The following is a 24,128-nucleotide window of genomic DNA, read 5'->3' on the forward strand; positions in this document are numbered from 1 at the left end:
GTGGGAGGATCTGGGAAATATATTATATTGACACATGCCGCCGAGGGTTATGGGCGGGATCGTAGCATCTCCGGCGGGGGTCATCGGGTGGGAGAGCCCGGAAAGGTGTTCGGCGGGGACCCTGGGAGGCCGGGCGCTGATCCCAAAAGGGGTCTTGCGGCCGAGGCCGGGATCCACGGGCGGTATTTGCAGAGTCGGTGACCGATTTCGGAAGTTCGGGGATGCGACCTTCTCTCTTCTGCAGTGTTAGATAGGCTTCTACGGGGCACAGCGAGGATAAAAGAGGAATGTCATGTGGATTGCTCGACTCGTTCATCATTAAAATATAGACGCGCGCTCTGCTGGATATCTGCTTCGTGTGTCCTGACTTGTGGCTGGCAAGATACAGCCGTACCATACTCTGTCAACCACTGACCCCACGTAGCGGGGTCACAAACCCTGACAGAAATGGCGAGCAAAAGAGAGAAAGGAAGGTGGCAGGTGTGACGGTCAGATATCACCATCTTGGCTCTCCTCGCTCATGAGCGGGCGTCTCGAGCGCGTTCTTGTCGGCGAATGGGTCATCGTCGTCCTCTTCGTCAGAGTCCTGTTGGACAGGCTGGACGGGAGGTCTCGGGGGCTTGGGAGGAGCGGCGGGGACTGGAGGCGAGGGCCTCGACATCGGGGCCGGGCGTGGCGGGGCGGGAGGACGAGGGGATGGCGTGTGGCCGATGCTCAGACCAGAGACGTCCGGAGGAGGTGGGGACATGGAGTTCTTGGCCTTTTCGGTCACCACTATATAATGTCAGCATTCGGTTCGGGCTTGGTGTGACTGGGATTATCGTACTTCGATAGATGTGAGCTTGCTCGGCCAGATCGTCGTCCGAGTCACTGTCGGCGTCGATGGATCTATCGAGTTGCTCAAAAGTCATGAGGGCCGTGACGAGCTCGTCGTTGGCTCTTAGCAGACTTCCAAGCCATTCCTCAGATTCGACGTGGTGAATCTAGGGGCCGTTAGTCATAATACCGCGGTCACCGGCAGAGCAATACTCACGTAGCGCAGGATCTTTCGCCTCAATTGCTTGCAGCCTTCGAACCCTGCGACGGCCTGGGGGTTCTCGGAGATTCGCTCCCTCTCTCTGTTGATGCTCTGAAGGGTGTTGTTGAGGTTGGTGGTTGCGATGGAACTTTCAGCGATGGCGCTCTTCATCGCCTCCTTCTCAAGCTCGAGGTTGAATGGCTTCCGCTTGCCCTTCTTGTCCTTGTCCTTCTTCTTCTTATCCTTGGAACCACCGAAGAAGCCGCCTCCCGAGCTGGATGGGGACTTGGTGTGGCTGAAGGAAGAGACGGTGCCCGATGCACCGCCGTAAGGCGTTTGATGAGATCGCGAAGACTCGCCAGCACGGTGAGTAGGGGAGGGGGGCTTGTCCTCTTCCTCCTCGCCGAACGGGTTCTCCGTCTCGCGAACAGCCTTGGATCTCTCCTGAGTAGCAGCGACCTTGCGTTTGGGGAGTTCCTGATTGTGTTAGCGGCAGACTTTCCTTCGCATGAGTAGATTTACCTGGTGAAGCTTGGCAATGCGCTCCAGGCCCGGGGTGCTCTTGTACTGAGACCAGCTGCGGAACAACTCCGTACACTTCCTCTTAACGTCGGGGTCGGATAAGTCAGATGTTCCGCAGACTCTCAGACGTTCCAAGAGAGTCTCATCGACGAAGGCTCTTTGGAAGCGCGGGCCGGCGTTCTGGATGAGGCCGTCGAGTATGGTGAGGGCCCGGAGTTGGCGATGAACGTTGCCGTACTTGAGCTTCTTGCGAATGGCGCGGGCAGCTTCGGCGGGACCGGAAGCCTGCAGCTTGATGACCTCGACGAGGTCGGGGATGCCGCTCAGGTCATCTTCCTCGTACGTCTCACTGGTGAGCGTCTCTATGTTTACGGTGACAGCCGAGTACGGCTTCTTCTGCAGAGGATGTCAGCGCTCACTCATAGCCTGTAGTTATGAGAGCGGCCTCATGGCGGGAAGAGAGTCTGGGCGAGCTTTTGTGAAGTGGCATCAGGTAAGCTCCGGAGTGGTGCCCAACGGTGATTCGTCCGGCCGCGTCGGACTCTCTTCCCTGCCGTAGCGCGCGCCGAGGTGGCCGAGAGTGGAACTGCAGGGCTACGAACCTGAGAGAACATGATGCTAATTTGTCTCTTGCTCTATGTCCGTAAGTCTGTGTGAGAGGATCGAAGATTTCCGCGCAACTATCTTGGTTTGTGGTGGCGCGGCCCAAATGAGTCGGCGCCGGACCTGAGGTGGTGAGGGGTTTGGAGGCTGCCGCTAGGAAACGGGCAGCTCCAACGCGAGCGGTTGTCGGAGGGGTAGAAGGATACGGAGCGGCGCGGGCAAGATCGTCGCCGGCAGATACAGATACAGGAGATAGGAGGTCAGAAAAGGGCGGACTAGAGGTAAACGTTGAAGGATCGGGGTTCCGGAGCGGGCATTTCGGGGGAAGCGATGTGCATGAAAGGTGAGCGACGGGAGCAGTGGTGGTGGTGGTGGTGGTGGTGAGGGACGGACGAGGCAGGCGGTGGTGGGGCAGGCAGGAGGGCAGCACATCCAGTGTCCAGCCAGCGGTGCAGCTCAGCTTGGCTCCGCGGGGTCGTCGCTGTTGCACTTGCAGGGCTGCGAGGGCGCGTGAGCTCTGTGTGAGGTGTGAGCTGGCCCCGCTGACGTAGTGCGTCCAAGGTGAATCACAAGCCGCGATGGGTCTTATCCGCTGTTTCGTTGCACAAGACGGGGCACTTCAAACCACCAAAGACCTGTCCAAGCAGGATCTGTGAGTAGACGATATTTTGCGACAGAGCAATCAACCTCACAAACAAACAAAAAAAGTCTGAAAACTCTCAGCTCTGATCATTGAGTACGTACCACAAGTTCGCCTATCAAAGTTTCGGACCCTGAACAGCACAGGGCTGATGAGAGAACCCGAGTCAAGGCTGTTTGCTTCCCAAAATCCAAAGAGCTCCAAGCTGTCGACATCTGACGAAACAAGCTCGCACAGCAAGCGCTTGATGCACGGCCCATTCCACCGGCTTTCCCGTTTTCCGCCAGTTAATGGCCCCAGCATTCATTTCATTGGCCAGTTTGGCTGTTCCTGGATGTGATGACTAAGGATATGCACGAGCATAATTTGCATTACATTTATGAACTTCGCTTGTCTCCTCGAAGATGGTTACAACAACAATTTACTTCTCATCATCACGAGTGACCCCAAAGAGCTTTCTTGTCGCCCAAAACTCTCCCACATATATGACCACCACTTTCAACATACACGTGGGTTCTTTCTTCACTCATCTCTCGAGAAGTATTCGCTATTGAATTCACAAATTGCGACATCATTTGCCGAAATCAAGACTCGTCGCACCTGTAGCAACAGGGACCGCATGGCTAGGAAAGCCTTTCAGCGGACTTCCTGCTTTCAAAAGATCAACAGGGAGCTTTGCTTTTCGCTTTGATTCTCACTCTTGGTCCGAGGCGCTGTAATATTCAATGCCGCATTGGAAACTACGGTAGTAGTCTTCAAATGCTGTTGACTAACAACCTGTTACCTGTATCTGAACGACACATCGATTCCGTCGATATCGTTAAAGCCAAGTACGAAGAAGACTCCGTCACACAACTCCACCATCCGTTGCATTTGATCATTACCGTACATCATCTGTCTTGCCATCTGTTGGTTCAGCGTCATTCACTCATGTATTCATTGTCTCAGCGAGGGGCTCGTCTCTTGACCCAACACTCAATCCAAAGGGCTTTGAGCTGAGTATGCTCTCCTTTCAGCAAATACTGCCTTCCCCAGTGAAATCATCACATTGCAGCCATTTCTACAATACTCAACATTGGTCTTTGGGTAAGCTCGCATCGTCGATGTTTCCTCATAGAAGGTACAAGCCCTGATCTGCCCGAGTCTATGTGCATTGCTACAAGTCCGATAGACGCTGGCCTATAAAAGGGGCAAAGGCCAGTCTATGTTTTCTTCCCAGCAAATCAATAGGGCAGGCTCAATCGGCTTTTGAGTACTTTAAGATACCTACTGTGAGTGAGAACGGCTTGATAACCTAAGGGTATTTCACCATAGTGGGTAGCCACAGCGTCCAGCCTCGGCCTCATTGTCTCGTTAGCCGTCGTTTTCTCTGGTTTCAATATATTCTTCTGAGGATTCATTCATTCTGTGCCTCGTCTGGCACGTTGTACCTGTTGATCATCAGGCGAGACCACTACAGAGACAACTGAGCTAGCCTATCCACGTTAGTTTCAGGGAGATGCATGGTATAGGAGATGGGATACCAACAGCCCACCAACGCCATTTGAGGAACGCAAAGTTTAGCCAGTGAGTGCATAGGCTCAATAGATAAAGAACTTGGCAACAGAACTCCCTCGCTTCGCCTATAACCCAAGCAGCATACCCTACAATATCGGATCTTCATACCTATTCTCACGACCAAAGGAACCGCTCTCAACCACACACGTCAAAACAGCTGGCTTACTAGTTCCAGTATACTGATATCCACAATCCGAGAACCAAATATTGACAGAGAACCTCGAACCCCCGATCCAAGATCGCAGCTCACAAAGCTCAGAACTTATGCTTACTCCAATCCTTGCCTTCTTCCTCTTCCTCGTCATCGCCACTCTCCTCGGGCGGATCGTCAACCTGCCCATCCCCATTCTCATCGGCATTGTCATCCTCATCACTGTCGCTTTCATCATCATCGGCGTTGGGATCCGGCATGACAATACTGTTCAAGAAGGTGATCTGCCTCGCCATTAGTCACATTCAGTCACGAAAGCACAACAAATAGACTCACGAATGGTTCCATAGCAGCAATGACCTCGCAAACCTTCTCCTGAGCATCCTCCTGTGTGAAAATCTGGTCGTCAACCTTCTTGCTGATGGTGAAGTTGCGCAGCTTCAGCAGCTCGATATCGCGGTGCTCGGCAGAGTAGTTCTGTAGGCAAGTCAGCATCACCACACTTCACGGTGTCTCAATCTGCACTCACCATGGGCCTCTTCTTCAGCGCATTGCCTTTGTTGACATCTGCGAATGCCAAAATCGCAGCTTCCTCGCCAGCCTTCTTCACCTTGGGCAAGAACGTCCTCTTGAACCGCTCGTCATTGAGTACCCTCCTCCACCGCCTCGGCCGCTCATCGATGCTGGCTCTCAACGCCTGCAGGTGCTGCGCCTCCGGACACCATAGCCCGCCGCCAACGAAGCATGAGCCTGGCTCGAGGTGGATGTAGTAGCATGCGTAAGGGCCCTTCTTGCCAGTTCTTGACCAAGCAGCAGAGAAGTGCGGCTATAAACAATTCTTAGTCAGATTCATAATAGGGGGCAATGCATGAGGCATACCTTGTAGGGCGTCGGGTTCTTGCTGAACCGAATGTCCCGGTGAATGCGGAAGATGAGATCCTTGACGGGAAGTTCAGGGATCGTGAAGTCGACTTCGGTGATCTTCTCTGTGATTGTCTCGACGAAAGACTGCCAATCCTTCAAGGCACGTCTGTACTCGCCATCATGGCCTATCGCAGCTGTCAGCAAAGCCCTTCCGTACACTTGAGTGTCGGTAGCTTACTCTTGAGCCACGATCTCACATTGTTCGCCTTCAAATCCTTCAAAAACAGCAACGTGTTCTTGTGCAACGTCTCATCAGAGTACTCAACCCCATCGAGACCCCTCATCTTCTCCAATGGGATAATCGTCACCCTCGGCTTCCTCTCGTCGTCGTCCTCTTCGACCTCTTCTTCTTCCTCGTCATCCTCTTCCACCTGCTCATCCTGGTAGTCGTCCTCAGTCTCTTCAACTTTTTGCTTCTTCGCTCCCTTCTTCACCGGCACAGCCTTGGTCTGAGCTTTAGCCTTGGGCTTGGGCTTCGCAACGGCCCCCTTCGGTCGTCCCCGTCCGCGCTTCGGCTTCTCTTCTTCCTCTTCTGGCTCATCAACATCACTCTCATCCTCGCCATTCTCATCAAATCCATCATCACCCTTAAAATCGGCTTCACTGTCATCGTCGTCCTCAAAGTACTTGCTCTTCTTGGGCGTGCTCGAGATCCGGCCGGACCGTCGGCGGGGCTCATCCGCCACAGGAGACGCGGCACGTTTGCGGGCGGGCATTTTGTCCTTTGGCAATTGGATTTAAGGGCCCGGATGAATCGGATTTCTGCAGCCTCAAAGACTAAGGGTCGATTTGGTCGCACAATTGGTCGTGGCGGCGTTGGTTTGGGCGGTTGGGCCAAAAATTGGTGTCGTCATAGTTTCAGGCGATGTAGGGGCGCGGAGAGGACGCGACGAGATTGACGCGAGGTCACATGGCCGCGCACGTGCCCTCCCGTTGTCCTCGTCTCCTGAGAAGCCATCTCAAGCTCATCCATGACATGGCATTCATCCCCACAGGCTGATTGACGGAACACTTTCGAGCATTCCTAGGGATGAGATTTGTACTCAAAATATTCTCCCATAGCGTCTCAGATCTTCGGGTGTTTCTCACTCCATATATGCATTGCCCCGGGCTCCTTCGCAGTCCGCCCGATCCGGACCACGGTGTTCGCATGTCAGACGAGTCGCTGCACCTCTGAACCCGACTCCGACAGCTGAAGGCCTGATGACTATTCTTGAGAGTATCTCAAAGCCGAAGGATCTTCAATCAGTTTGTGAGTGGCAGGCATTGCAACCTCGGTGTGCGCTTCGCGCGAAGCCAAGGCAACATGTAATCTTCAACTTCACAAAGTGATAATTTGACAACCCAGGCATCACTTCATTTGATGTCGGGCAATAGTATGGCATCTTCGTATCTTTTCAACTCTAAGCTTTGGAGCACTCCACTGTCAACTCTGTTGGGTGGTTCCGCTATACCGCACCTTTGGCAAATTATCTCCTGGATTGCCACCCGCTCACCCTGATAACCGTCCATCACCAGCGTCCCACGTTTATTCTTGGAGCCCTCGCGGAACCCAGGTGGCGCAGCAGTATAGCTTCTTGCGCAGCACACTCGCGTCTTCTCACCCAGATCAACTCCGCGAGGGACACAATCCAACTCCTTAAGCTTCAATCCTGGCGCGTTTGCCTGTATTCTTACCGCAAGAGCCCCTGAATTTACATCTCCCACAGAGCTCTTAATTACGATGTGATCGATAGCTAGAGTGTCTTATTAAAAGGACGCTGATGCATTCTTGTTTCGAAATTCGGATTCTCAATGACTTGGGAGACTGCTGCTACTGACCCTGGGTTTCCCTAGGTTTTGCAGCGTGTTGAAGTCGCGAACCACGTCTGCCCATCGGTATCAGCTTGCAACAGAAGCGAAGCTGCTCTCGCTGGATCAGGAATTCGCCGTCTTGTTCAATTCTATCACACATTCGACAACACCTCTGGCAAGGGGCGCGTTGGCATGTCCCATGTGAAGTAGAATTTGTCCACCGAGTAACTTGGTCTTTGGCGAGAAACGCTACCTGTCGTAGGAGGATATCAGCATAACCAGAGAATCTCCATCCATTTTCCTTCGGATTAATCACGGAAATCCTGGAGTAAACATATGCAAACTACGAAGAAACACATGGAAGCTTGCAAAGCGAGTAGATGAATCGTGTTCGGATACAGGCTACCGTCCTAGATATGCGTCAAAGGATCGGGAAATGAAGAGTGCAACCAATCAAATTCATGACAGCATCTCACTTGAGTAAGCAGCCTACTCCCCGCTGTATGTGTCGTCCAGAGATAATTGGAACGGTGTTCAATCCATATGCGGGCGGCAAGTATCCTGCCCATCTGTCACCCTCAACGTTGAAAAGGTACGCCTTAAATTGAAGTTGCCTTTCGCTCCTGATGATAGTCGGCCAAGTCCGGCTGGGGTTGCTTGAGTTTGCTCAGCTTTGCCGTGCTCTACAGGAAGATCATCAAGGCCGCTCCGCCATCATGACCCTCCGCTGAAATGCCTCTCGGATTGCCTCTGATCCCCCTGATGACCATCCACCACCAGTGTCCTGCACCGTTTATTCGGTCATACAAAGAGGACATCTGGATATGAGATAGTGGTTCGGCTTGGTCATTGCCCTTGGATTCTCTCCACCAGATCAATCTCGTATACTGTAACTTGGTGCTTCAGATGCTAGAGGCTATCGCACACCCGCCATTGGCGCGCTTGGTTTCCATTCTCACCGCGAGAGACTACCAACTTATATTCTTTACGAAGCACATGATTACATCCTGTCAGATTCTTCCAATACATTCAACAGCCGAGCATGATATCGACGCCCAGGACACAAGACCAATTCTTGCACGGAAAAGAAGTACGCACATCACATGAACGGAGCAAAGCAATTCCAGCTTACGATTCCCCTTCTCCTCCAGTCCTGCCTTGCGGGAGAGGTAAAAGACATGCCTGCCACATTGAGTTTCCGGCGTCTGCTTATTCGACCCTACTAAACCTTCGATACCAACTCCGAGAAGCGGCACAAGATCATTAAAAGTCACGGGTAGATTACTGTCTCCCTCACCTCACTCATCTCAATACTTCAGTGGCAACCGCGACATCTTGTCCTTCGTTCATTGAGTCGCAAATTGGGATCCGTTCCCATCCTGCCTGAACCTGAGAGCCCGAGATCAGAGTACAACAGGACGCACCGAAGACAACTTTAGAGTATTGGGAGAAACTGCATTAGGCCTCTATGTACACGCAGCATCTTTTATACACAACCAGAATTACAGCCCACCACCACACCGTGATACCCTTCTATAAAAGATCACGATCACAGCACGTAGATAATGCCGACGCGACAATAGGTCCACTTCGCCCATAGACTAATCGCAAGGAAGTCTCCTGAGCATTCCTCCCAAGTCTACCCATACTTGCTTCTCGCACTCAACAGTCACAGGTCCCCACACCTCAACAGACGCCACCCCCCCCCCCCCTTAAGTGTCCCCCGTCATCGTCCGCGTCCGATACCATCTTATTCGGTCGCAAAAACCCGCAGTGGTAGTTTCTAACCTATCAATACCTCAGGCCTTCGACTACATAAATCCTCCCTTGACATTCTTGCCGTTCCAGCTCAAAAGAGGCCCTGTGTCAGAAGTGTTCATCATCCCAGATCATTCGTTCCGGCTCGTCTAAAAGATGAACCACCACCGTGAGCAGAGGACTTTTATAACCACCAGCCTACCGCATCACCAAGACCATGCCAACTTCTTTTTACCCACATACGCCATATACACCCTCCTCCGGGCTTCGCTTAGATAGTGAGCTCATCCATCTCAAGCCGACGACTCTGTGTCATGCTCGTATAAAAGCCGCCACGGCCTCCTCGAATTGGGATTGCTCGACAAATGAAGCTTCTCTCCGAATATGTTTCTACAACCGTTGATCAGCCAGTATCTACGACGTTGACTCTACATCCGCGCTCTACCGCCAGCCACGATCACCAGCAGCACCAAAACATAACACATTCATCCTTCTACACCCAATACGCACAAGACAATGAAGACCAACGCCAACGATTCAGCAAATCCATCCCTATAACCAACTTCTAAATCTCGCACCTGATCAAAGATTCGTCGCCCAAGGCACAGATACATCCGGCCCCACGCCTCTGACCTACGGATCAACCTCTACATGGTCGACCCATCTCCACCCCCAAGTCAACAAAAAGACTCCCACCTCTTATATAAGATCCTCGTCATGTTCTAGAACCGCTCCCTCCAACAATCATCCATATAGATGGCATTGTGACTCAAGAACCGACGGTTGTCCTGGTTTTACAGCTTTTGGATAACAGCCAAAGCTCCGATTCCGTCACGATGTTCAAGCCGAACCATAAAACTTCCCTAAACATCATCCCTCAGCCCTTAGAATAACCGAGGAACAAGCACAATGACGAGAAGGAACGGCGCCTACATGTTAGATAGAAGCTTCTTGGCAAAGCGGTTGAAGATAAATGCATCATCGTCTTGATACACTGCTTATCTTTACTCCATTACTTCCATGCGGGAAGAAGCATTAGGGGATTCTGGCTGTCAGCGACAGCCGGGTGTGTTGTTTGTACTCGACCTCGACCAACGTCTCGTCCCGGCACCTACATCGACTAAAACGTACGCCCAATGATACCAATTCAGTTTCTTCAGCAGACGACACGACATAAGAGCGGCACATGGTGAGGCAGCTTCAGAGGTTGCAATCATTTCATTAATCATCCCTCTTTTCAACAGAAGCCACGGACAACTGGACATCGCCGGGCGACAGGAAAAATAAAAATCACAACAAAGCAATAAACAAACCCAGCAATGCGCCGCAGGCACCAACATCACTGTACAAGCAAAATGCAATAAATTCCACGGCCCCCAGCAAGTGTCCGGCTAGATTTCCCCTCTTCCCCCAATCTGTTCGCCGGTGTACACTGCCTGTTGGTACTCCGCCGGTTCGACGCCCCGAAATCCCGACAACGCCGTAGACGCGGCTGTCTAACGACACGCCTCGCCCTGCGCCAGTCCTTCGACCCCCAAAGCCTTTCTGGCTGCTGGCAGAAAGTCTGTCACACAAACACAGTTTTTTGTACAGCCACCGTAACAATTCCGTCGTCTTGGAGAAGCGTTTACCCCGACAAGCACAAGCTGTGCCGCAGGTGGTCGGTTCAAACTGGTTAAAAGAGGTCCAGTCTTGGCATCGTACGGTCAGACAAGCGACGTCCCTTCTTGAGACGCATTCCACAATGGCCTCGTCCATCTAGCGTCGAAGCCGTATAGCTCCGCCTCCTGGTCCTAGCCGAATACCCCAAGCTTTCACGCCAGACTGGGATCATGCGCAATCCGCCCAAGAGGTGTCCTGTCGCGTGGCTTCTCGACCAAATCGGCGTATCCATCCAAGCTCGATCCCATCACTCGAACCATCTCGAAGATGTGTGATCCCTTGAAAGTTTCCGCCCAGAGTCGGATGACTGCAGCCGCCAATTGCCGCAGCCGCGTGCTGTCATTCGCAGAGATCTCGGTGCTCGCGGGCTGTCCAGCCGCAGGCCCACCCAGGGAAGGATCAATTGGCACGGCAAACTCGGTCTCGTCCAGCATTCTCCTGACCGACTGCAGCAAATTCTTTTCTTCGGCTGTTGCAGGGGGGTCATTCGGTCCGATCGATGCGAGGGTGAGGAGCCACTTGGACAAAAGAATGGCGCATTCGAAGTTACACACTGCAAGTAGCCATATTAGCACCCGTCGTCGATCGATAAAGAGAAAACTTACATGAGTGCTGTATACTCCATTCCAGGGATTTCGTCCTTGCAACGTAGTTTACACCGGCCTTGACAAGCATGGAGAGCGCATGGATCGCCTGGAATACTGCTCTGTGCAACCGCCCAGTCCGGAACAAGAGCGGCATGTTGCTCAGAGACGAGGCCACCAGCATATGGTCCCGGGTTTCGAGGCATCTGCCTGGGGGAATCTCTGTGTACAGCCGCATATACGCCAGCCGCAACAGAGCTGTGGAGTTGAAAGCCACCTGCCCTCCTTGGAAAGATTCGCTACTGCCCATGTGTCCGGATTCAGCTGCACGCAGTTGGTGCCGGTGTTCGAAGCTGGATTGCCACACTCGCAAGGCCTGAGTAACCTCCTCCACGTCCTCCGGCTTCAACCCTCTCTGGGGCTCGAAGGGTGAGCTAAGCGCGAGTGAAGTCTGCTTGAGCAGGTAGACGTGCTGGAGCAGGGCGTGGATAAGAACGTAGTTGCCAAGGGATGACATGTGTGGGGGTAGACCCTGCGGTGATCGACCAAATAGCCTAGCGAAGGCGTCGTGCACGGTAATCTCGACAGAAGGGTACGCCTGTCGAACTTCTTGCCATTGCCATGCGGATTCCGCTCTCCACAACCGAGATGGGAACGGGAGGAACAGGTTGAGTTCTGACGTCAAGATGAGCGGCGGCATGTTGTAGGCTATACTGCAAAGGTTGAAGAAGCAGTAGGCAATGAGCTTCGTACGAGTCGCTCCCTCCAGTCGAATCCACGTCTCCCAGTCTGGTGCCACGGCAGGGCTGGATTCGGCAACCAAACCTTCTTCGCGTACTAGCATGGCGAGCTGGCTCTGAAGAGAGAGGGCCTCGTGAAGAATCGCCTTTGCTCCCCAAAGCCCAACAGCAAAGAGGAGAAGCACTGCTTGTATCGTTTCAAGCCGTGCTTGCGGGGTATTCGGCGAACTATATTCTCAAGTCAGTACCTAGTGAAAACCTCCCGTCGCTGCTACACTTACAAAGGTTCACGATGAGTGTCTTGTGTCATTGGTCGATCTTGTTGCGCCGAGGCGAAGGTATGCCTGAAGCCAGAGCTCGGGGATGGCCGCGTCGAGTGCGGGCTGTACGCTGCAGGGGTCGGAAGCAGAGCGTGCACTTCATGACTATGCCTTCGTCGAATCTGCTCCAGAGCCACGGCTTTGGCGGCGTACCACAGCGCGTGGCCCCTGTGGCTCTCGAAGCGGTACTGCGCGCCTACAGCAAGGATAGCTAGGAGAAGCTCAGGTGCCATCTCCGCAGGCGTCAATGTCGGGATGTGGAGGAATGGAAGGTACTCGTGGAAGCCGCTGATGTATCCCTCCAAGAAGCGCGTGAGAGTGTGGCGTGACGGGAAGACGAAGTCATTAGGAATAACGGATGAGAACTCCTCAAGCCTGTTCTTGATAATTGTGTGGTCGGCAGCTGAGATCCTGAGCGGCGCTCTCATCGACTCCTCGTGGCTCCGCGGACCGCCTTCCATGATCTCTCGGCCATCCGGCTGGACCGAGGGGAAACGCGAGGGAAACTGCGACGAAGGCTTAGAAGGCCCCCGCTGATGCAGATCACCTCGCGGCCAAAGACCGCCGATCTGCTGGTCGGATTCAAATGGAGGTGGCAAGTAGGAAGAAGTTCCGAGGTCGTCGAGGAAGATGTGATAGTCGTCGTAAGGTGCAACAGGCGGCTGAGGAGCGAACCCAGGGGCCAACACGTTCGGGTCCTCTCGAGGGCGATCAGCGTACCCCATTTGCTCATCATAAGACTTGATCCTCGCATGCTCTGAGGGTGGCCGTCCCATATCCGCCATCATGGGTTGTTGCATAGGATTAACTTCGCTGGCCAAAGCTGCATCAGAAAGCAAGTCAAGGTTGCAAGCGGCGGCACGGGCCGGCCCCGGCATGCGAGGATCTGGGGCCATTGTCGATGCCACGGCCGTTATCGTCTCCTGGTGATACTGCGGTTGAGGGGGTTGGCGCTGAACGCCCAACATCTCGTGTTCGACATGGCTGTCGGATGAGGACGGTGGGTTATGTGTGCTAGACGAGGTCTTCCGAGGGCGGTTATTTTCTTTGCTGCCCTCGTTGAGGTGAACGAGTTTCTCATGGCGGACAAGTAAATCACTGATGTCCATATAAGCATATTTCTTGGTCGGGTCGAAGGGATGTTGGGCGTGTTGCGGGCGAGTATCAATAACAGGAAATCGTTGGAGCAAGTTCGGGGGTCAGGATGGGGGAGAGGCTTGGGATAAAGCAGGTTGGGTAAGGTGGTGCATGTGGAAAACGGTAGCATATGGCGTCGACGTGGTGAGTGAGGGTACTTGGGTAGAATGGTATGGCAAAATGACGAAAGACTAGGGGGGTAAGGTTGAGAAGAGACTCACCGTCGTCCGAACGTTTTCCCACAGCGAGCCCAACCACAGGCAAAGGGCTTCTCTTTGGTGTGCGTTCTTTCGTGCCTTTGGACATGCTCCACACGCCTAAAATGCAAAAGCAATGTAAGCTAATAAGGCACATAATGAGGAGCGAGGGCCAAGGTAGGGCAAGGTCAGGTTGGGGGTCTTGGACTGAGGGGCTAACTCACCTGAAGCGCTTGCTGCAATACTTGCACGGCAAGGTCTTGGGTTTCTGCTGCCGGGTTTCCCCATTCTCCCCAGCAGCGTGAGGAGGCTGTCCCTCTATCGACTGGAGAGGGAGCATTCTGAGAAAAAAGCTACCTCGGAAGGGCAGGTAGGAAAGGAGGGTACGGTGCGCTCGGATAGGTATAGAGGTCGAGGGCCTCCAAGGTCACACAGCACAAGAAAGTGGGGGAAATGGAGGAGGTAGGCGGAGCAGAGTTGGGTTCGGAAGGGAGATACTTTGCGGGGTGCGCAGCGTGTATCGATATGATGATATGGTTGAAGGACGGGGTTCAACCAAGAGTGTCTGGTTGGAGAACGGCGAGAAGAGAGAAGCGTATCGGTGTAGCCGCTCTCGGTGGTACCCCTCGCCCTCTCGTCTCTCGAATGCAAGCCTCGCGTTGGCGAGTCTCAGTCAGCTAGCTGTGCGCTGGTCGGCGTAAGTGAGCATCCACGGATGGCGGGCGGCCGTTTTGTTTGCAGTGATTCCAGCCGTTGCCGCAAAATCATGCGGGAGAGGCGCGCGACGGGAGCGTGGAGTTGAGATTCGGAGAGGGAAGCGCCGGTGGCAGGGTAGGCAAGTTGTTGCTCAGGCACTGGCAGTTGCAGCGCAACGCAACGCAACGGGGACAGAGGAGGAGAAATTGGTGTTACGGCACGTTGAGTGACACGAGAGATACAGGCAAAGTGAGCAGGAGTTTGAGGAGGATGTGTGGTGGGAGGCAGCGGCAATTGTGTCTGGATGTTTGGGCGTTGGGGTGAAGACACAAACAAGCATGCATGCGAGGATGAAGTGGATGTACTCGGCTCAAACAAAACAACCTTGGATAAAGTGGCAGTCGAGCGCGAGATGAACAGCAGGGAGGGGGTGGGAGAGCAAAAGGCGGGGAATGATGGAGATGGATGAGGAGACGTCCCTCGGGAGAGGAGGAGGATGAGGAGGAGAAGAGGTGCGAGTGGTGGTGGTGGCGGGCAGCGAGCGAGGTACGCAGGCAGGTAAGGCAGGTAGTTACGGTATGGTATCCGAAGGTGCGCAAGGCAAGCCGGCCGGTCGACAGGGCCAGGGCGGACCAGCACAGCGAGGTGGAACTCGAAGGCGGAGCGGAGAGTGCAGAGCGAGACAAAGAGAAACGCCTGCTGCTGCTGCGAACCGCGGCGTGCAAGCCGATGGATGTTGACAGCAACCCAAGAGTGAGGAGGCAGGTCAAGTAAGGTAGGTACTGTGGGCAGTCAATACCTTATCCCGGTAGTTAATTAGGTTGTGGTGCTTTGGTCTTGGAGCTGGAGCTGGCTGGAGCTGGAGCTGAAGAGGGGAAGCACGGAGATCTCGGTTGTCTGCGGCGCCGTGCGACAGACAGACGACGAGGGATGGTCGGATTGAGGAGATGATCGACGTTGATGGTTTGCGCAGCGGCGGTGATGTTATGCTATGCTCAGAGGGGCGTATGCGTACGTATCCGCCAGGTAAGGTAGATGGATGTCGACGTATATGGGCAGCGTAAATGTTGTCGCGTGAGGGGAAAGCGTGCAAAGAGCCGGCGCCTCGGCGATTCAACAAGCGGTTCAACAGGTGGCGGCAGAGACAGAAGTCTGTTTGATGATGTGCCGCGGAAGATCAATGGGGTCTTGAGGTTGCAATGTAACGCTATTGCTTCAGGTCACGACGCGACGGCAGCGGCAGAGCAGCATCCAATGCAGACTGCGGCCTCGACCTTGACTTGACCTCGAATTCGGAGATGGAGAAGGTCGTCTGCTGTGAGGGGAGGAGGCGGGTAAGGCGAAGGACGGAGGCGGAGGCGAGCGACTGACGCGATGCCGTAGGAGAGAGATACAAGCGGTTGCCTGTCTGCGGTGGCAGGTAAAGTAACGGCGCCGGGAATGTGCGTGTGGTTGGCGGCAGGCGGCGGATGAGGAGGAGGAGGAGCACAAGGTGGTGGTGGTGAGGTAGTGGTAAGCTCAAGCGTGGTGGTAATGGCGACCGGGACGAACAGACGCAACGCAGCTCAGCTGTGTGTGAGGTGCTTGCTGCTGTGGGTGGGAAAAGGTGGAGAGAGTGATGAGGAGAGAAAGAATTGGCTTCCGTTGAATGGGGGAAATCCAGGCAGGAATCTGGGGTCTGGGGTTGTCTCCTCTCTCTCCGCATTGGAGAAGCTACCTTTCCCACTCTTTTTTTTTTTTTTTTTTTTTTTCCTTCCCCTTCCTTGCACCAAATGATGGAATCCCCGGCGCACAACGACAGCAGGGCATGGCGGCAGTAGCAGCGGCACGACGAGCTGGCTAGCTACCTTAGATCTTAGGTACCCTTATCCGTATTCCTCCATCAAATGGCTAGGTGAGCTGTCGAGGAACTTTGGCTGCGCGTTGCATCTTGGTTGAGACACAAGTACCTTCTCATCTGTCCTGCAGTTGTCCTTCCCCAGGCTGAGCAAGGGAGGAAGGCCAAGCCAAGCCAAGCCAAGCTCCAAGCACCTGAAAAATGGTGGTGGCCTGGGGCGGGTTGGAGCAGTAGCAGCATTGTGAGGTGCAGACATGGACGCTCACAGTTCAGTGAGTACGCAGTAGAAGAGAGAGAGAGAGAGAGAGAGAGAGAGGCGCCCGTGGGTCGTGGTGCAAGACAGAGGACGGGGAACGGGACTTTTGGAGTTGACATGTGTGAGGTATCGTCCCCGCCCGTTGCCCATGGGGAAGGTACCTTCTCCAGCTGACCTAACCAGGTATCGCCCCGGCCAAAGCTTCAAGGTCTGCCCTGCTCAACACCCTAAAAAGGGTTGCATGTGGTGGGGGAAGCTGGCACTGCTGAGCGGGGAGCTTCACTCCTGGTGCCAATGGGAAACCAGCCATGAAATCATTTGTCGTCGCCCAAGGGTCATCAACACCCGATCCGATATCAAGACCTCAACCACCACTCTGCACTTACGAAGTAGTAATCCTCCGTCTCTGCCTGCAGGCCTCAGCCCCAAGTAACTGCGTTATGTAAGCTACGTGGTTCAAAAAAGAGACTTTTTAGGACTAATTAATAGGGTACTTATAGCTATACTACTACAAATCCTCCCACGCTTAATACTACTATATCTTAGTTAATAGAGCTATCTACTACGCTAACGTCGCTAGTATTTCTAATAATATAATCTCTAAAAGTTAATATAAAGTACTATTATTAATTACTACTAGTATATATTTAAAAGTTTCTTATATATAAGTAATATATAGCTAGTTTATTATTAAACCTCCTAGAAACTATATATAACTTAATAAGCTAAGCTAAATTTTTTAATAATAATTTATTTTACTATTTATTAAGATTAGCTTATTTATTTTCTTAAAACTAATATTTTTAATAAGATTTATATAGAAATAAAGATATTATTAGAAGTTAGGATTATTTAGATAACTAGCTATAGCTATCTCTATATTATAAATATTAATAAAGTTAAGTTAAGCTATCTTAAAAGAGATTAATAAAGATATTATAGAGGGGTTAACGTAGTATTATAATCCCTACTAGCTTAACTAGTTTTATAGCTATACTAATCCTTATTTTTAAGGTTCTCTATGACCTTAAGAGATGAGGCTAAATAGTAGTATATCTGTTAATGCCTTGAAGCTTATTAGTAAAAAAAAAAAAAAAAAAAAAAAAATCTCTTTCTAGAACACTAAAAAACTGGGTAACAAAACCAAAGTAATCCTCCGTCTCACCATCCCATCTCCCGTCATACTTTTGTCGATAAAAGCCATTGCTGTACTCCTCATCTCTAAACCGTCTGCCCCTCTCCCGCAGACGCAACCTCCCATCAACTGCCAGGGCAATCCCCCCCTCACTCGACCTTCCCGGCACCGTCCGTGCTACCTGCACCGACGCTTCAAGGGCAAAACCAGCATGGATCCGTCTTCATTGGGCACCGGAGCACCGACCCGGGAGACGACAGCCCTCAAGACGCGCCAATCGCAGCACCCCATTAGCGGCCGTCTCAGACAGGGAACCCCAGACCACACACCAGAAGCCCCATCACGAACGAACCGCTCCCTCCTCGTCCTTCTCGGGGCAAGAATTGGAGAAACCACATGAAGCAGATTGCCCAGATCCATCCATCAGAACTGGCTCGTCCCCTCAAGCCAGGCCCCGGCCATGCTATTGCATACCGATCACTTTGAGGCTGTCGGCGGGATATGCAGCGAGGCATGCCGACGGGATGTGATGTTGATGTGATGCTCTCCTCCCATCCGTTCAAACCTCTCTCCTCCCCCACGCCCCGTGTTGTTGTGTGTCAAGAGAGGAATCGAGCCTTGCTCGTGCTCCCAGACAACCACACCAGACACCAGACGACCACCCTTGCACCATGTAATAGCTTCACGTCTCCAACTGCGGAGTCCGAGACACATACTGGAATGGAATGTGCGGGAGCTTGAATGAGGGCAGCAGCAGAGAGGGGTCGCAAAACGCAAAATCTCCCGAGGGACCTGCCGCACGCCCGCCCAAAATGAACCTCAACCTCTGAAGGATAAACCGAGTTCAAAGTGATACTCGCTGTACGGGCAGCCATGCCACTGTTACATGGTGTGTGACTTAACACGTAGGTTTGTCTGCCTCGTCAAGGCCCAGGTATCATGGTATTTCGATTCGCACGAAGCGGGCACGAGAGTCGCAGTCGGGTGTCTCGGTGCAACTTGGGCACAGGGAAAAGGTGAAATAAGGATACCCTGCCCTCGTCAGTCGGATTCATCAGTCCCTTCCCCTCAGACACCGACCCTTATTACCCCAAGCACGAGGTGAGGGCGTCTGAGCATTTCGTGATGCCCACCCCGTCACTTGTCATCTCGACCAAAAGGTACGCGGTGTTTGCTTTTGGCTGATTGAACAGCACTCGTTGTCTGCGTAAAACTCTTGTTTCTCTCTTCGGCAAGCATCCGGGACGATGGGCGTCCGGCTCGCTTGGCCAGATTCGACGTCTGCTCACCAGGGCTTTCTCAGTCGCGAGGCCTGCATATCTCCAGGGCCGTTCTGGGTGGCGGGAAATTGCACTCGAATCTTCGGGGCCCTTCCCACCTCGACCGCCCTCCAGCGTAACATCCCATCTGGAAACCAAGTCCACATAAATTTCCCGATGGCTGCGGTCCTGCAACTAGACATGTCGAGCTGGTGTTCGAGTGGACTCTATCTTGGAGCAGGTCTTTGTTGCTGCGTCATCTGAGTGGTGCAGTGGTGGTGTGTAGTACAGCGGTAGGTGTAGGCAAACGGCCGGCAGCGGGCGGGCTCGAGGACAGTCGGTTCCATTGGGTGCTCCTGGCCCTACGCGCATCTCAGAGCGGAAGCAAGCAGAAGAAGCATAGTTGTTGTTGCAGTAAGAATGGAGGATTTGCGGAGGCAGGCACGCGTCCATCCGACGCAGGACAGGGTAAGCCATGGCGAGCCCAGCCAAAGCTGCAGCACGAAGGAGCTTCCAGTGCTTCACTCAGCTAGGTTCCTGCCCCAGGTGCCCAGCGCCCAAGGTGCGCAAGAGTGTGGGGTAACTCAATTGGACCCACACTGTGACAAGGTCTGTGCTCCGCCCGACCCACAGTGTCCGGATTTTCCTAACCCATTTTTCCCCCGTTTGCAGTCTCCCGTCGACCACCTCAGACGCGCCCACGACGGGACCAGGCGCATTCGAATCTGAGACATCCTCGTCACCCTTCCCCCGCATCCTCTGCTAGGTATTTTCCCCCCTTCGACGTGTCCCAAAGCTCCCGATGGTCATCACACCTTACAAATGAGGGACGATAAGACCTCGGCGCCAATATGTCAAAACCAGCCAAGCTTCCACCCGGTGTCGCATCGACTCCATTCCCAATTCATCGTGGCCCGAGTACCTCAACTGCCATCTCGGCATCCTTCCCCCGACGCCCACTACAGCGCGCTTGAAGAATGAGTTCAAATGAGGCTTTGAGGCTTGCGGCGATGTGGCTGACCGTTCGGTGGCTTCAGATTCGAAGCTATTCCTCCCGTGTTGACTGACTGACGCCCAAACCACACAGACGTCAGCCGGGTCCTTGACCACCTGTCACGCCATGAATCGTTCCACGTCAACTTTTGACGCAAAGCTTCAGCCCCTTGAAGTCGAGGCAGTAAGCCTCTTCCAGCAACTTCTCACAATTATATTTCAGCCTCGCAGCAATCCCACGGCAGAACATTCTCGCGGCGGGGTGTGACGGCTCGTGAGAGTGGTAGACTCCATGGTTCCTTGGCCGAACCACTCGCTCGGACTCATGAGCAGAAGATGGCTTTTCACCATCCGCTGATTCCGTGAGAAATGGCTACCACTTCGTCGTTGTAACTTCGCGCCGTTCGACCTTTCTCGGTCCAAAGGGCAAATGCCGATGACGGCAGCCCTCCCGGCGCGGCATGAAGAAACCCCCCAATGCCAAGCTGGACACGGGACTGTCATGCAATGTAACGGGCAGTTGTCTGTATGGCCCGCTTACACAGTCCCGGAATAGCCTAAGCTGCTGCTCGCATGACCTCGAGTCCGATGAGGATATCCCTCTCCGATGACGGCCGCCTCTTGCGTGAGATGTCTGAATGTAGACCTCACAAGCTTCGCGCGGGTTGCTCTGTTCTAATTAGGAGAGCGCCACAACTCAGTTGGCCCTGCTGCTTTGATCGTGATGCACCTCCATAGTATGATGTCTATAAAAGCCTCGCGAATTCAGCGTAAACCCTTGTTGCCGCCTGCTCAGAGCTGTCGTTTCACCGCCCTCTGCTAAATGCCCTGAACCCATTGAAGTTGAGAGCTATGATACACACATCTCAACGTATACCTATAAATTGAGTGTAAGTATTAATGGGTTTGGACTCCCAGAACACAAACGATGGAGTCGTCCTGGTTGATACCGGCTGCTATGAATCTTGAGGATATTGACTTCCTTTGTAAGTGTTTTCTGCAGTTACGTACCAACTATGTACATCACCTGTCTTGCGATTGCCAAGCTAGGTATTCCAGCTTTCTCTATCTCCCCTTGCTGTCGTCCTCGGGGCTCTACGAAATACTGCTGCCGCATACTTTTCAAGTTGCCTGCAGAGCTTGCAGCACTTCATCCGATGCAGGTATAGGTTGAACTTGCTAGTGAGATCATGGCAAGAAATGATTTAACGAGTCCGTCTCAACGCACTGGGAAAGCTCATTGCTCTTATCTCAAGATGCCTGGAGAGAACTGACGCCCTCATTCCATACGTCATCCCACTGCACGATGCATAGAAGGGATGTCCATTTCATCGTCACCTAACCCCTTTAGAAACGATCAAGGCCGCATATGCCCCTTGAGATTGAGACACAATACACCAGATGGTCGAGAATCTCTTTTCCAGTCGTAAGAGGAACCCCTAGGCTCTGCGACCGTCTGAACGATGTCCCCGAGGCACACATGGTTCGTCGAGGGGTCCTACAAAGTGGTGAGTCTCGTCCTTGAAGTTCTCTGTCCTGCGCTTCTGCGATATATCATCGTCTTAGTATACCTGAGGCGGTAGTTCAAGGCAGCTTTCAGCCTTTGACATACGGATGGTTTTCACTCCAGGTAATCCAGTCGAGGTGTCAATACGTTTATCGTGATAGTGGCTACGATGAGCTCTCTCTCTCTCTCACACAATGACTTTGTTCGTGCATAGCAATTTCAGTTAATAGGCCCTTGTTTTATAGGCCAGAGGATCCCATACGCTGAAGAAGTCATCCCAATCGGTGATGAGTGTCGTTCTAGGCAAGACCTCTGAGGACGCCGTGTCGAGTTTTATAAAAGCCACATGTGATCACGAGAAACTCTGGAGAAATCAAAATAAAGTGGTCGATTACTTCAACTGCTTTCGAGTCACTGCTTAAATAAACCGCTGCCAAGCTTTGGGGTGACGAGTGCTTTCGAGAGGCGTCGAGCCGCACTACTTCTCTTCTATACTTACTTAGTGCTACCTCCTGCTCGCCGTTAGCGTCCATCATATTCCCGGGAGTATAATCTCACAATAATCGAATCATCTATGGAACCTAGGTATTTTCGTCAAGGATGAGTCTACTTAGCAATTGACGGAAGCTCCCCTGACAGAGGTCAAGTCTGGAAAGCGGTTTAAATGGGCATACTAAACTTAGACACAGGAGCTAACATTTGCGATGAAGGTTTCAATAACTTTCCTTCTCTATGTTTTATACGTTTGCCTTCGCGATTGAGGTGCCTTGGAAGTGGTATGCCAGAAACTTCGCGCATGACAGGCAAGATAATTGCCATGGAGCAACTCGAACTCCGTCTGCAAGGAAAGAAAGTCAAATTGAACACAACGCCTGCAGCGATGAATAAATACGAAGTCTTTTGAAAGTGGAGGTGTTGTTTCTGCTAAGGATGATCGGCCATCTGCAACGGTTTCTTTCTTACCACAGCGGAAACACACCCAGGGGTTTATGACGACAAGTTTATGAACTGCCTGCCTCTGGCAGTAGTTCAGGGTTGAATTTCGGGGCTTTCCTTGTTTATTCCTTGCTGGAATCGCTGCGTCTGTCTTCAATAAACCAAAGACAATGGCAAACTGCAGCATCACTATGAGGCTTGGATGCATTATCACCTACACAAGTGTTCCTCACAGCTCTAGACTGTAATCCTTTTGTACAAACGCTCTCCCAAACTTTGGTAGAGGGAGTTAAATAACGACATCATAAGATGAACGACATCATTGTCGGCTACGTCGATTGAGTTCACATAAAGTCTGCCATTCTTATAGACATCTCGTGTCAACGCCGTGAAGTTTCTCATCGGGGTGGCTTCTTCGATATCTGTTCAAAACACGACGAGAACTTCGGCTATATCTTACGTGAATGACAACGAGGTCTTCTCAGGTTTACAGATCAAATCAAGTTGATGGATCATCTGTATACTAAGCTGCAAAGAACTTTGAGCTCTAATAGGAACACCGCAACTAGGCGATGCCCAACACGCCTGTGATGGAGGCAAACATTGTCGGCTTCTGTTCTTGTGTGTTCTTGGGTATTGGATCCTTCTGCATCTGCTTTGTCTTCGTTATGACCGTATTACCCCGAATACATTTATTAATGGAACTAGACTAAACTCAGCCAGAACTTGACAGCACCCATACATATTGCATAAGAGCATTCCCCGCAGCTACGAAAAGCATCCTGGCTCAACCTCTCATACATGAGTGACATGATTCCTTTCAATTGAGACAAAACTTGTGCCGAACATCTTTGACAATTCATAACAGGACCCAACTTCCGTTTTACTGGGGTCGGGGAGCAACAGCTCACTTGCCCCAAACAGGGGATCATCCTCGTGCGAAGAGCGCCTGTATTTGGGTTGAGCCGACCATATTTTTGACTTGACGCCATGATCCGTGACAAAACCACACTGCTTACACTTTGTAGCAAGCTACCAAGATTGATTTAAACGCTAAACATGTCATTGAACACTCGCGAGGTCGGAAATCATTCATTCACCCTTGAACAGCTCCAGCAAGATGATCTTAACTTTCGTAAATATCAGTTATAAATATCTTCATGAAGCAAATGGAGTCTCGAGACGACAAGGCAAGGATACTTCTTTTATGTTCGCCGGTAAGCTATCTCCACGGCAGAGTAGTCGCTATTCAAAACAGATGGTGCCGGTGTTTCGTACGGCATCGGGACCTTTCCAATAGAGACCTTGTATCTCCGTTGTCCGGTTCTACCGCGTGTACTAGCCACCAACTACGGGTATGAGTCGCAATCCAATACATGCCGACTCCCTGCGTTTTTCGAAACAAATCCTATAGGTTTACACATGTCGACAGTGTGGATGATTCGCAAAGCTCGAGGGACTAATTTCAATCCAATACGGTGTAAGAAGAGTGATGGCGTCGCTTTTGTAGTGATATATATTAAAAGACGTTTGTTTGATTACCATTAGCCGGTATGAACCCTGCTCAATATGATATTCCCATAGCCACAGAGTCAGAGCCTAAGGAGCTTCCTGGAACTTCACTCAACGTATTTATATATATCTCCTCAATGGAAGACAGGTTTTACGTCCACAAGTTCATGGGTCACGCGACAACTCTGACCAAAAAGCGAGCGCGGGGTTGACCTCATTGCTCAGGGGCATCCAATCACGCTGGCTTCTCCAACATGCCAGTCATTGCTACTCCTATTACGCGTTTTATTAGGTCTCTGTCCCGTAGATCTTTCTGCATATCCCTCAGGAATACTCCCTGGCGCTTATCTTTTGGATATCAGCCATGGGTGTGCAGGAATATTTTCGGAC

At 52.2% G+C, this 24,128-nt stretch overlaps 3 protein-coding genes across 3 annotated transcripts; all 3 read right to left on the reverse strand.

Moving 5' to 3' along the window:
* Window positions 1-496: 496 nt before the first annotated feature.
* Window positions 497-2,154, reverse strand: lsb5 (the record flags this gene model as incomplete). Its single annotated transcript, XM_036646147.1, has 5 exons — window positions 497-774; window positions 827-983; window positions 1,034-1,495; window positions 1,541-1,936; window positions 2,143-2,154. The coding sequence occupies 5 exons, from the start codon at window positions 2,152-2,154 to the stop codon at window positions 497-499; spliced, it is 1,305 nt and encodes a 434-aa protein (XP_036488357.1).
* A 2,441-nt stretch (window positions 2,155-4,595) lies between these two features.
* On the reverse strand, window positions 4,596-6,131 carry CGCS363_v014299 (uncharacterized protein; the record flags this gene model as incomplete). The annotated part of the gene is made up of 5 exons (XM_036646148.1): window positions 4,596-4,775; window positions 4,828-4,968; window positions 5,021-5,317; window positions 5,371-5,540; window positions 5,594-6,131. The coding sequence occupies 5 exons, from the start codon at window positions 6,129-6,131 to the stop codon at window positions 4,596-4,598; spliced, it is 1,326 nt and encodes a 441-aa protein (XP_036488358.1).
* A 4,650-nt stretch (window positions 6,132-10,781) lies between these two features.
* On the reverse strand, window positions 10,782-13,947 carry ADR1 (Transcriptional regulator ADR1; the record flags this gene model as incomplete). The annotated part of the gene is made up of 5 exons (XM_036646149.1): window positions 10,782-11,182; window positions 11,235-12,181; window positions 12,235-13,371; window positions 13,632-13,727; window positions 13,832-13,947. The coding sequence occupies 5 exons, from the start codon at window positions 13,945-13,947 to the stop codon at window positions 10,782-10,784; spliced, it is 2,697 nt and encodes an 898-aa protein (XP_036488587.1).
* Window positions 13,948-24,128: the final 10,181 nt, after the last annotated feature.

This window comes from Colletotrichum siamense, assembly GCF_013390195.1.
Source record: "Colletotrichum siamense strain Cg363 chromosome Unknown KSG_Cg363_contig10, whole genome shotgun sequence".
Lineage (NCBI taxonomy): Eukaryota > Fungi > Ascomycota > Sordariomycetes > Glomerellales > Glomerellaceae > Colletotrichum > Colletotrichum siamense.